This window comes from Cynocephalus volans, chromosome 10 (assembly GCF_027409185.1).
Source record: "Cynocephalus volans isolate mCynVol1 chromosome 10, mCynVol1.pri, whole genome shotgun sequence".
In the NCBI taxonomy this organism is placed as follows: domain Eukaryota; kingdom Metazoa; phylum Chordata; class Mammalia; order Dermoptera; family Cynocephalidae; genus Cynocephalus; species Cynocephalus volans.
In genome coordinates this window covers 104,001,562-104,015,875 of record NC_084469.1, presented here as the reverse complement: position 1 = coordinate 104,015,875, position 14,314 = coordinate 104,001,562, and the positions used below count along the sequence as shown (strand labels likewise).

The following is a 14,314-nucleotide window of genomic DNA, read 5'->3' as shown; positions in this document are numbered from 1 at the left end:
AGCAAGAGAAAAATCTCAAAACCATACAAATACATGGAGACTAAAGGACATGCTCCTGAAAGACTAGTGAACCAAAGAAGAAATTAAGAATAAAATAAAAAGTTTCTTGAAATAAATGAAAATAGAAGCTATATCATATCAAAACCTATGAGATACAGCCAAAGCTGTACTGAGGGAAGTACATAGCAATAAACATCTACCTCAAAAAAGTAGAAAAATTTCAAATACGTAACCTAACAATCCATTGTTAGAAATTAAAGCAAGAACAAACCAATCCCAAAATTACCAGAAAGAAAGAAATAATATAAAGATCAGAGCTGAAATGAAAATAATTGATAGACCCCCCCAAAAGATCTACAAAACATAATGTTGATTTTTCAAAAAGCTAACAAAATTGACAAGCCATTAGCTAGACTAACCAAAAAAAAAAAAAAAATCAAAATCAGAAATGAAAAAGGAGACAACACAACTTATACTACAGAAATACAAGATCATTAGAGATTATTAGGAACAACTATATGCCAACAAATTAGAAAACCTAGAGGAAATGGTTAAATTTCTGGGCACATAAAATTTACCAAGATTGAACCAAGAAGTATAAAACCCGAACAGACCAATTACAGATAACAAGACTGAATCAGTAATAGAAGTCTCCCATTGTAGAAAAGCAAAGGACTGAATGGCTTCACTGCTGAATTTTACTAAATCTTTTAAAAAGAATTAATAACAATTCTTCTCAAACTCATCCAAAAAAATAGAAGCTGAGGAAACTCTTCCAAACTAAAGCTGCAAAGCAAGCCAGCATTACCCTGATGCCAAAACCAGACAAGGACAGAACAACAACAAAAAACTATAGGCCAATATCCCTAATGAAAATAAATTAGAAAATTCTCAACAGAGTATTAGCAAACTAAACCCAGCAGCATATTAAAAAGACCCTTTACTATGATCAAGTGGGTTTTATCCCAGGAATGCAAGGATGGTTCAACACATGCAAATTAGTAAATGTGATAAATCATATCAACAGAGTGAAAGACAAAAATGATAGGATCATCTCAATTGATGCAGAATAAGCATTTGATAAAATTCAACATCCCTTCATGATAAAAATCCACAACAGTGTAGCCGTAGAAGGAATATACTTTGACACAGTAAAGGCCTTGTGTGACGTGGGCAGCTACTAACATACTGAATAAGGAAAAGCTGAAAGTTTTTCTAAGAACTGGAACAGAAGTCAGATGCCTATTCTCTCCACTCTTATTTAACATAGTACTGAAACTCCTAACCAGAGCAATTGGGCAAGAGAAAGAAATAAAGGGCATCCAAATTGAAAAGGAGGAAGTCAAATCATCCCTGTTTGCAGGCATATAATATTATATATAGAAAAATCCAAAAGCTCCACCAAAAAGACTCAGAACTGATAAATTCAGTAAAGTTGCAGCATACAAAATCAACAAAGAAAAATCAGTAGCATTTCTATACACCAATAACAAGCAAGATGAAAAAAGAAAGCTATTCCACTTACAATAGCTACCAAAGAAATCAAGTACCTAGGAATTAATTTAGCGAATGAGATGAAGGATCTCTATAAGGAAAACTACAAAACACTCTTGAAAGAAATTGAAGAGGACACAAAGAAATAATGTCCTCTAGGTTCATTCATGTTGTCACAAATTACAGAATTTCTTCTTTTTTATGACTAAATAGCATTCCATTGTGTATATATACCACATTTTCTTTATCCCTTCATCCATTTGATGGACACTTAGGTTGATTCCATATCTTGTCTATTGTAAATAATGCTTCAGTAAACATTGGAGTGCAGATTTTTTTGACATTTTATTTCCTTTGAATGCATACGCTAGATCATATGGTAGTTCTATTTTTAATTTCCTGAGGAACCTCTGTACTGTTTTTGATAATGTCAATACTAATTTACATTCCCACCATTAGTGTACAAGTATGAGGAATCCCTTTTCTCCACATCCTTTACTACCCTTGTTATTTTTCATTTTTTCAATAAGAGGCATTCTAACAGGTATGAGGTAATATCACAATTTTGATTTCATTTCTCTGATGATTAGTGATTATGAGCATTTTTTCATATAGCTGTTGGTCATTTATATATTTTCTTTGAAAAGTGTCTGTTCAGGTTCTTTGCCCATTTTTAATATGGTTATTTGATTTTTGCTATTGGGGTGAGTTCAATTTTGCATTTTATATAGATATGTTCTCTTTGTACTGTGTGAGCACAGGAAGTGTGAAATCCCTTCCCTATCAGCTCAGGCTGAAGGACCCTACTTTGGGAATTGTTTTGGGAGCTTGAACACACCACTCTGCCACATGGCATGGGGGTAGGAACAATGTAGTCTGTGAAGATCAAGTACATGTGGTCCTATGATGTGCTGTGTAAAATGCCTGTGAGAGTGCGTGTGTGTGGAGGCCCAGTGATTCACTAAGTGTCAATCTCCTCCTGTGTAACAGGCTTTCTAGTAGCTGCTATAGGATATTGAATAGCAGGCTGACAGAGTCCTTGCTATTGTAGGGAATAGGCCAGCAAGGCTGGCTTCCCGTTTTGCCTGTTTCCCCCTTCTCCCTCCCTTTGAGGTATGACCTTTGAATCCAAGACCCTGAGGGCTTTGTAAATGAGGAACTTATGCTGTTATTTTGTTGATAAGCAGTTAGCCATGAACCCTCAAGTGCCATGGCAGCAGAAAATATTCTATAAACAGCTTTGTAACAGACATGTCTGACTTAATCAGTACAAGTTGTTATTTTCACTGGCTTATAAAAAGGAACCTAAATAAACTGGGATGCCTTACAGGTCATCAGCCTGTATGGTCCTCCTGATGCCATAAGTGTGTCTCTTCATTCCCCACCATCTCCCCTCGCGTACTGGTCAACAAGCTGCCATGAACAAAGCCAAGTAAATATCCCTATTCATTTGAGCCTGATATTCTAGAGGGAAAAAAACAAGAGATACAAGTAGAATATACAGTATGTCAGTTGGTGGTTAGTCCTAAGGAGAAAGAGAAAACTGGGGATGAGTGCAGAAGCCTGAGCTGTGTATGTCTGGGAGCATCTGTTGCTGTCTCTTGGTCATCATCTCTGAGAGTTTGAGAGTTTGTGTGTCTCTGCCTGAGCATGTCCACGCATATGTGCGTTGACAAAGTCTGTTTGATTGTCTGAGTGTTTATGTGTGTATGTCCTGTAAAATCTTGAATGCTTGTATTTTATTTCCTTCCCTGGTTGACCTGGTAGCATATCCCTTACTTACATTTTGAATAGAAATGGTGGGAGCAGACACCCTTATCTTGTTTTGACCTTAGGGAGAAGGCGTTCAGTCTTTCAACATCAAGTAGGATGTGAGCTGCGAGTTTTTCATATTTGCCTTATATCCAGTTGAGGCACTTCCCTGCTATTCCATTTTATTTTATTTTATTTTATTATTCCATTTTATCCTCTTCATCGTGGAGAGGTGTTGAATTTTGTGAATTATTTTTCTCCATCTACTGGGATGATCTTGTGGTTTTTGTTTTTGTTTTACATTTATTATACTAATATGGCATATTGCATTAATTGGTTTTCAGATTTAAAATGTTGCTTTCCTGGATTAATCCCACTTGATCGTGGGGTATTTTTTTTTTTTTAATCTATTGCTAGATTCAGTTTGCTAGTAACTTGCTGAGGCTTTTTAGATGTATTAAAAAGAGGTATTTGTGGACAGTATAAGAGTATGGCACTATCTAGTATACAGTGTATAAATATGTATATACATATATTGTGTATATATATGCAATATATACTTACTATACATAATTAATATATATTATATACAACCTATATATGTGTATACTAGATATAATTAACATATATAAATTGTGTTATGGTATAGTATGATACTATTACAGTATACTGTCATGGTCTTACTCTCCATTGTAGAGTGCATTTCAGTTCCTTGCCAGTCCACAGAATTATTCAAACAAGCTAATCACTTCCTCCTGTGTCAACTAAGGGGCACCTTAACGTTTTGATACACAAAGCCTACCTCCCAAAATCTTTATAACATTGAATTTGGAAACAAATATTTCTGTATGACATCAAAGCACTAGGAACAAAGAAATACCTAATTTGGACTTCATCAAAATTAAAACTTTTGTGCTTTCATGGACATTACAAGAAAGTGAAAAGAGAACCCACTGAATGAAAGAAAAAAATTCAAATTCTATATCTGGTAAGAACTTTGACAGAGTTTGGATGTGTTGTCCCCCCAAAGCTCATGTCAAAATCTTGGCAATGTTGGCAGCAGTTTGGGTCATGGTGGCAGATCTTTCATGAATAGATTAAAGCGCATGGCAGGGGAGGGCTAGAGAGTGAGTTCTCCCTCTATTAGTTCCCATGAGAGCTGGTCATTTAAAGGACCCTAGCACCACCATCCTCCTGCTCTCTCTTGCTTCCTCTTACCATGTGATCTGCTCATACCCCACTGCTGTTCTGCCATTTTCCACCGTGAGTAGAAGCAGCAACCTGAGGCCTGCACCAGATGCATCTGTTCCAGAATTGTAAGCTAAATAAACCTTTTTCTAAATTACCCAGTCTCAGATATTCTGTTATAGCAACACAAAAATGAACTAATAACAGACTTGTATATTGAACTGCTCACATTTCAATCCCCTCTGTCATATAGGGTTGAGGGCACTTTTTTCTTTCACTGCATGTATTGAATTTGACCCTGGAGCCCCATCTGGGTAGACCTGAATCTTAGTCAAATTATGAGGTGAAAACGGGAAGATCATAAAGAGAGAATCCTGAGACTTTCTATGAGGTTAGTGGATAAGAAAGTACTCTCAGAAACCCCTCACTCAGTTTCACCCTCCAGAGGGAAAGGCTGAGGTGAGCCCTGCCTGATGGCCTGAGAGGTTCCCAGCCTTTTCTGTCTCCCGACAGTCTGTCTCTCCTGAATATTCCAAATCCATATAAAGCAGGGTTCCAAGTTCCTGGCCCTGTCCCCTGTCTAATATAAATTGCACTGGAAACTTGTTGAAAATGACAAGGAAGACTTTATTCCACGCTATTGCTCTGGGGTTAAGAATACTGCAATAGGGGAGAGAGATTAAACTCAACTCTTAATACAACAGGGACATCTGTAGATTTATAGGCAATGGGCAGAGTGAAGGAGAGAATGGAACTTGTTAGGTATCAAGGATGGGGAAGAGAAACTTGGTTGGATATTAAAAACTGGCTCAGCAGAATTTTTTGCTCCTACTGGAATCTGCAGGCCAAGGACAAGGCTTTGTCCAAAAGAAGACTCAGAGGAGCCCAATTAAAGTTTGGTCAAGAAGGTAGTCCTTCTCATGACCCCAGTCTAGCTCTTCCTACTGATGAGTTAATTCCCTGCATTTCTGGTTCCCTCCCCACATTCCCAAAGCCAACATTTGTTCCTGAACTTACAGCACCATTATCGACTCTTTGTCCAATGTGCTACATTTCGAACAGACTTAGTATTTTAATTGTCATTTTTCACAGACCAGTAAGTGCTCATTTTTGTAGACCATTGTGCAAACTGAAGTTGTCATATAGCTGGGTTTTTTTGTTCCTGTCATTGTTTTACTTCTTATTTTTTAAATTGTGTAGCTGTTGTCCATCAAATGTTTGCAGAAACACAGCTCCTAACAAAGTGATGTTGGCCCTTCATCTTTAAATGACAGCCAACACCTATGAAAGAGACAAAATGAAACTTAATGATGAAATCCAGACATACTAAACCAGAGAGCTGCTCCTTCCAGCCTCCTTGTTCAGAATGCCTTAAAGAGTCTTGACACTGACTTCCAGCTGTTGATCACCTTCTCCTGACATGAGACAGGACCAGCTAGCCAGGACAGTTTGTCAACACCGAGGGACACTTAAAACCTGACTGCAGGCTGATTGATCAGCAATGGTGTTGGAGAAAGATCAATCAAAAGGTGAAAATGCGGAAGTTGCACGTCCCGGGATGAAATCACTCTTGACAGACCATAAAACAAAGAAACCGAAGTGGAGAAGGCATGGAGGACAGCTCATGCTTATGTGTCTGAGCATAACAACTGTCTCAAGGACTTTCTAAATAAACCCACAAGGAAATCCTTTTTTAGGAGTGCAATTCAGATAAGATGCTTTTGAAAGAACACTTTCCAGTAATAGCATATCCACCAATTAACTGATGCAAGCTGTCTCTTTGAGTCTCTGGAACCAATGAACTGTTTCCAAGCAGCTTTTAGGAACTTTTTTTTTTTTTTTTTTTAAACCAGATAAAAACACCCCCTTGCCCTGCCCTCTACAGATGCATCTGTGTCTTGCTGGAGTGTGCATCTCTGATTACAATCCTTTTTGCTTACTCCTGAATAAACTCAGCATATTGGAAGTTATTTTTTGCTGATTTTCTTTTTCTTAACAATGCTACATGGATATCCTTTGAAAAACCTGTACTAACTGAAATGAGTTAGTCACAAATTACACAAGATGTAATTCCATTAATATAAAAGTCAACAATAGAAAAATCTGTAGAGGCAGAAGGTAGATTGTTGCTTATCTAGGGTTGGAGTTTGGAGGAGGAAAATGGGAAAATAGGGGAGTGATAGGTAAAGGGTACAGAAGTATGTTCTTGAGGTGCAGAAAGTTGACCATGGTGATAATTGCACATATCTGTAAATATACTAAAAACTACTGAATTGTACACTTTCAATGCTATATTGTGTAATATGTGCATATCTTAATAAAGCTGTTCAAATGTGTTTGGAATTTCAATCCAATCTGTTAAGAGTATTAAGAATTTCTAGGTTCATTCTAAATTTATATAACCTGTTATTATTTTACTTATATATATCAGTGAGAATAGGAATTCAGTTACCTTACAAATATTGTAGCCTTTTACACTTCAAAATGCTCTAGGGACACACTCAAAGGGAGATCAGAAACAAATACCTATTCAACGTAAAATGTACACCTGATAATTTTAATGAACCCGTCTTATAGGTTGTAGTTGGCCTGAGAAGATTCCTGAGCCCAGGTTCAGGCACAGGGTTCAGACTTCCTGCCACAGCCAAAATGCCAGGTGTTTGTGGGTGAGGCAGGGACGGATGCAAGCCTCAAGAAACTAAGATCAAAACGGAGGCAGAGTATTACATATGGCGATATCACTTTTAAGTTTATGCGTGTTCCATGAGTGGCCTCGCAGCCTGTGTCAAGCCCCTGATGTCCGGAGGACAGGCGACCCACCTGTTCCAGTCTGGCCTGGCCTGGGGTCCCTCTTCCTCTGCACAAGGGGGTCGCTCCACGTGGAAACTGAGCCTGGGATTCCTGCACCCCGGTACCGGTGTCCCCTCCGGCCTGGGAACCAGCTCTTAAACGCAGCGTGCCTGGCCAGGGCCGATTCCCACAATCTAGGACGTTGGCTCAGCCACGTGACCTGTGGCAATTCCGTCGCTCAGGCCGTAGGGGGCGTGGCTGTAGGAACTGTCCAATCAGGTGCGCCCTGGGAAGGGCAGGCGAATCCTCTGGGGAGACGCCTGTGGGTCGGTCCTTGTTCCTGCTTCACGTGGCGGCCGTCTGAGCTGCCTCCGGTGACCGCAGGTGGCTCTGGTGCATTCTCCGTGCTCTGTGCCCTGCTCTGCGCGCGGGAGCCGTAGGGAGGACGCGGGGACACTCGGACATGGTGAGCGTCGGGCGGGCGTTCCGAGACGGGGAGCGGGGCCGGTTGGAACCGGCCGGAGCCGGCCGTGGCCGCGGAACCCGGGCCTCCCCGCACTCAGCGCCGGAGTCTGCGGCCCTCGGTCCCCTCCGGCCGGGACCCCGGGATTCCTGTCGCGTCCCTGCGGCGGCGACCACCTGCATCTCGAGAATAAAGCAAGCTCCCTTTTTACTCGGTTGAAAAAATTTTTTTTTTAATTTTTTTCCATAGAGCCATGAATGGCTCTTTTTATTTTATTTTATTATTTTTTTCTAAGCGTGTATTTTATATGAGAGCAAACCAGAGAATAACCACCTGGAACTGTTTTGTCTAAGGTGCATGTGCATCTTGTACTGTCTTTCCCGGGCACAGACGTGCCATGGGAACTCCTTTGTTTTCTGGCGACTGTGCTGGAACGGGCCTGACCTCTGACCTTGGTGTTTTAGGGCTGTGCTGTAACCAACGGAGCTAACCGGCCACCTCCTATGGGAAGTCCTTTGGTTGTAGGTGTTTCTTTGGAACTTTTTCTGGGTGATGTGTGCTTTCACCACAGTTCCCAGTAAACACTATCCCTGCCAGGCAGGGGGTAATCAGGCTTGTCACCTTGAAATGATGTTTTCCCTTAATTGAGCCTCAGTGTTTAGTAAGTGGAAACAGTATTTAATCAAGAGAGCTTGAAAGTAGAAAATATTTCCAAGCAGGCAAAAATAAATAATAAAATGAATTTCAGGGCCGGCCCATGGCTCACTTGGGAGACTGTGGTGCTGATAACACCAAGGCCACGGGTTCGGATCCCATATAGGGATGGCCAGTTAGCTCACTGGGTGAGCATGGTGCTGACAACACCAAGTCAAGGGTTAAGATCCCCTTACCGGTCATCTTTAAAAAAATAAATAAGTAAATAAAATGAAATAAAATAAAATGAATTTCAAAAATAAATAATACATTGGTCTAAATTACATTCCATTTGTTAAACATTCTTTTTTCATATTTTTCTTTCTCCTGAGCATATATAGTAAGTTTCTCAGGTCTGTTTAGTTTGTTGGTTTATTTTGCATGATTTCAAATGAAAATCCAACGCTTTGACTTGTAAAACCTAGAAGTGTTCAAAATGGGTAATTGTTTAATAAAACAATTTCATGACATGAGCATAATATTTAGCTGACTGCTTCACTTTCTTAAAGGAGCAGATAGTTGTGGGTTTTCTTGTTGAGTTGGCCAATATGCCTTACACTTTTCTTTTCATAAACACTGCGTGTGACTGATTTTGATGAATTCTTTAAACACTGGGTTTGTGTTGTTTAAAATATTAATGGTGGGACTGGCCCCGTGTCACTCGGGAGGTTCAGATCCTATATAGGGATGGCTGGTGCACTCACTGGCTGAGCGTGGTGCGGACGACATAGAGCCAAGGGTTGTGATCCCCTTACCGGTCAAAAATAAAATAAAATATTAATGGTGGTCCGAAGCCACTTACTGGGGGGAGATGCCTGAGGCCAGTGACTCATGCTAAGGCTACCCTTAAGCCTACAAAGGGAAGTCACTGAAGGCCCATTTGCTTCTCCTGGGGAGCCTTCCCTGCAGATTCTACCTGCTCACTGCCACCAGGGAAGGAGCCCTTTGTACTTGTTACCAAGACCTCAAAGGTCCTTCACTTGCCGCTCAAAACCCAATAACTGAGTGACAAGAATCGGTGTAAGGAGAGGTAGCCTTTAATCAGGAAGCCGGCAGCCTGGGGAAGTGGTGAACTCATGTCTCAAATACCATCTCTGCATTTCCCAGGCTTGCCAAAGGGTTTCATAGGGATGAGTGGTGGGAAGCTGGTTCGTAGTGACTAAACGGGGATGTGCAGGTATGCTCGATAATCAAAAAAAATGCAGAGAAACATCAGGGAACTTCCCAGCTGGGAGCTGTCCAATTTCATCATTCTCCATGGGCTCAAGTCATGGGTTCAGTTCTCAACAGATCAAGTTAGTAAGCTGATAAAGAATGTCCATCTAGGTTGATAATTATTCTATAACGATTTTGTGTACCGCTTGAGCAGGAGTCATGTTCTGGCAATCGTGCGAACAAGAGTTACTGTGCTTGGCAGCCGGCTGCAAGCTATGTGGTTTAGTTTACAGAAACAAGAAGCTTTAACTTCAGAGGTTTAACAAGATGGAGTCACTTCTGCTCAGGCGGTAACATACTGAGAAAAGCTCTGAGCCCTGGAAAGCTGGAGACCCACCTGCACGTGCAGGAGTGAGGGGAATGACTCTCGGTGTTCTGTATAGACATGGGTTTGAGTTTTGTATCCTCAAAATTGGTACACCTAGAGTATTGAGAAAATCTATGAAGGTCAGGATTTCTGTGTTCTGGAAAAATAATTATAAACATAGCAGTTTATTCGAGTCAGAACCTTTCTTTGAATCCAGATGACTGTTTCCTCACCTGTGAAAATCAAGGGGACCATTTTTATGCTACCAGAAGAGAGGAGGGTGTGTGGAGCTGCCAGGTCCATTCCTGTGGCTACTAAGGCTCCCCCCCGCCACCCCTCCCGTCACCAGGGACTGACTCACTCTAGGAATTGTTTCAAAGATGAACATCTGGGCCCCAGGCTTGGCAATATGGTTAACCTCAGGGTGTTTCTTGTGAGCTGTGGGGAACAGGCTGCTTGCTGGGGCAGGTTCAAGTGTTTGCGTTTCTTTCCTTTGATATCCTATTGAGTATTGATGCCCTTTAACCAGTTTCCATAAATATTTTGTCATTTTTCCCCTTTCTGTATATAAACGATTTTCTGGGTGAAAATGTAAGTTCATTGAGAGAAACGATATAAGTTAAAATTCTGAAACCAAACACAACTTTGGGTTTTTTCTTAAGAATGAAAAATCAGGGCATGAGATGGGTGTTTTTAAGCTGTCAGGGGCATTCTTTTTTAGATCAGTTGTGTATGTGTCTTCTCTAGAGTATTTGAAAATTAAAGGCTTTACTATTCCTGAATATTTGCCTGTTTTAATTATTAAGAGAAGTACTAAAAGCTTATGTAAATCATTCAAAATCTTAATACACATAATAAGTGAGAACTAAACCCCTAATACATTTTAATGTGCTATATTTTCCCAACATCTAGTTAGAAAGATATTTTAAAGGTTCATTTTTTAATAAATAGTTCAATGTTTAATACATTCCTCATCATTATGAATAAAGGATGAAATGTTATAATGGTTACTTATGTAGAAAAATTTTGCTATTTAAAAGTTAAATTTTAAAAAGCCAAAGTAAGTACATAAAATAAAGACTATTAAAAATTAAAGCACTGTGTCTATAAATTTTTGTTCACTTATAATAAATATTACAGGCAAAGTTTTCACAAATCTGCCAGACAGGAAAGTCCGACTTGAGATGGCTCCCTGCCAGCACATCCTGGTCCCCTCCTGTGCTCTTGCTCCAGCTGCCCCAAGTAACCGGTTTTGATAATTCCTTGTGCTTCTGTCACCATTTGTTTATAGAAAAACAAGGAATTAGAAATGCATCTTGTTCTTTCCTGTCATCGTTATGATGATGACTAGTCACGCTGACATTTTTGATATTTGCTGAGAGCTGAAGACTCACCCTTCCCTCTTCCCCTTGTGCCACACCTGGACCAGCTTTCCAGAATAGCCTGCGGCTCCCTTCTCTCATGGTCTTAACATTTGTTTCATGTGTATAGTGTTTCCATCATTTCTCCAAGGTGAACAGGAGCTGCCATTAGAAGGCAGTAAGACTTGGAGTGCCCACAGTAAAAATGTAGAGTTGAGTTCCATGTTTTCGTGGTGCTGTTAAATTTATGAGGAAGTGAACGGGGACAGAGCTCTAATTCCAATGACCGTATTCATTTATCATAAGATAAATAACTGGAGACTGCAGAATTGTGTCTTACCTTTTTTGAATTGATTATATATCACTGTGTTGTCTTCTTACCCTTTCTCCTTTAAACACGTGTGGGATGTTCTAGGACTCAGTGACCTTTGAGGATGTGGCTGTCAACTTCATCCTGGAGGAGTGGGCTATGCTGGATCCTTCACAGAAGAAACTCTACAGAGATGTCATGTGGGAAATCTATACAAACCTGGCTTCTATAGGTACGGATGACACGTTCCTTCCCTTAGTCAATTAGATAACATGTGTTTCTTATCATCAGTGCTGTTCCACAATTTGGAAGGTGGAAAGAAAATACTGTGGTGACTAAATCCGGCATGATTGCATCTCCTCATGAACGTGGAATTTAATATTGTTCTGTAATTTGTAACAATTCATAATTATTTTCTGTTTCTACATTTTAGGGAAAAAATATGAAGTTCAGAACATTGAACATCAGTACAAAAATCTTACTGGAAATCTAAGGTAATGTGTATTCAGAAGAGAAAGCATTGTCCAACATGAGAATCTTAATGTGTCATAAAATTTGAAAAATAAGCAAACAGAACTGATAAACCCAACTTTATTTATTTGGAGAAAATATTTACTAAAATGCATATTGAAACGTGACATAAATGTTCAGTTTTTGCAAAGTAGGGAAGAGTATTAAGAAACCGCATATGTGAACATCACTATTTTGTTTAATATCTGTGGACAAACCCTCTTATTGAGCATTCAGTCCCTTCACTTTCAGATGATTCAGGCAGAGCAGGAGACCTGTACTTACCCCAGTACGGTCAAAATGTAAGCCCAATATATACCAGTAAATATAAAATTGATAATAGGTCGATCATTAATACTGTGCTTGTCATGTTTTGTAGCAATCATATTGTAGAGAATGTCAGTGAAAGTAAGGAAAGTCATCACAGTGTACAAACCTTTAGCCAGAGTACAAATCTTAATCTGAATGAAAAAAAAAACCTTTTGCAGTAAAACTATGTGAATGCAGTTTGTGTGAAAAACTCTGTACATATCTTTCATCCCTTACTAGGCACATCGTATCTCATGCTGGACACAAACCATTTGCACGTCAGAACTGTGGAGAGAAGCCCGTGTAAACATCAGCAACATTGGAAAGCCCTTACTTACCTTCACTCCTTTCCAGTTCATAAAAGGACACACACCCAAGAGAGACCCTGTGAATGTAAGGAATGTGGGGGAGCCTTCGATTCTCTGACAGGTGTTCGAAGACACATGATAGTGCACATTGGAGAGGGACCTTATAAATCTGAGCTGTGTGGGAAAGCTTTCGACTGTCCCAGTTTATTTCAATGTCATGAAAGGACTCACACTGGAGAGAAATCTTAGGAATGTAAACAATATGGTAAAGCTTTCAGGTTTTTCAGTTCTGTTCATAAGCACGAAGGAACTCACGCTGGAGGCCCGGCCCCGTGGCTCACTTGGGAGAGTGCGGCGCCGACGCCCTGGGTTCGGATCCTATATAGGGATGGCCAGTGCGCTCACTGGCTGAGCGTGGTGCAGACAACACCAAGCCAAGGGTTACGATCTCCTTACCAGGTGGAAAAAAAAGAGAAAGAAAAAGAAATAAAGATTTCACACTGGAGAGAAACCCTATGAATGTAAACAGTGTGGGAAAGCCTTCACTTGTTCCAGTTCTATTCAAAGACATGAAAGATCTCACACTGGAGAGAAGCCCTATGAGTGTAAGGAATGTGGACAAGCCTTCATTTCTCTTGCAAAGGTTCAAAGACACATGTCAGTGCACACTAGAGATGGACCTTATAAGTGTCAGATATGTGGGAAAGACTTTGAGTATCCCAGCTTATTACAAAGGCATGAAAGAAGTCACACTGGAGAGAAACCGTATGAATGTAAACAGTAAAGTCTTTGGTTGGTCCAATTCCCTCCAAATACACAAAAGAACTCAAACTGGAGAAAAACCCTATGAATGTAGAAAATGTGGTAAAACTTTAAATCGTTCCAGTTCCTTTCAACAGCATGAAAAAACTCATACTGGCTAAAAATGCTAAATGTGAGGGATGTAGAAAAGCTTTCAGTTGGTTCATACACTGACAAAGACATATACGAGCACACGTTGGATTGAAAACCTCCTAGTTTTAAAAGTACAAAAAGGGGCCGAGCCCGTGGCGCACTTGGTAGAGTGCTGCGCTGGGAGCGCGGCGACGCTCCCGCTGCGGGTTCGGATCCTATATAGGACTGACCGGTGCACTCACTGGCTGAGTGCCGGTCACGAAAAAACGACAAAAAAATAAATAAATTAAAAAATAAAAGTACAAAAAGGTTTTAAATTTTAACAAAACTACATTCTTGTGAAAACTGACACTTCAGTGAAATTCTGTAAACGTCAGTACAGAAAGCCTGATGGAAATTAATTCATGTATAATGCTGTAAAAAATTTTACAACATGAAAGAAATGTTGCAGAAGTAATAGATATATTGTGTTTCTCGGGGCCTTATTTCTTAATGTGTCTCTATGGACTATCGATTTCTACTTTTTCAACAAAGAAACACTGAAGTGAGATAGTTCCGTAAGTACTCTTTAAGCAACAGCACGTGAGTTTAATAGGTAGTTTTATTTTTAGGTGAGTTAGTAAAATTTTTCTTTTTTCAATTTCAAGTGTGTTTTATCCATGGGAGAATTGAAGTACGTTGTTCTTGGGCAGATAGGTATAATTTTTATCTATCCTTCAG

The 14,314-nt window shown here is 39.9% G+C and overlaps 1 protein-coding gene across 1 annotated transcript in view; it reads left to right on the top strand.

Annotated features, from left to right (window-relative positions):
- LOC134387598 (zinc finger protein 709-like) overlaps positions 1–13,675 on the top strand; it is a 43,063-nt gene extending 29,388 nt beyond the window's left edge. The window contains 4 exon segments of the mRNA XM_063110023.1: positions 12,762–12,926; positions 13,195–13,480; positions 13,482–13,613; positions 13,615–13,675. Of these exon segments, the coding sequence (XP_062966093.1) occupies positions 12,762–12,926; positions 13,195–13,480; positions 13,482–13,613; positions 13,615–13,675 (644 nt within the window).
- Positions 13,676–14,314: the final 639 nt, after the last annotated feature.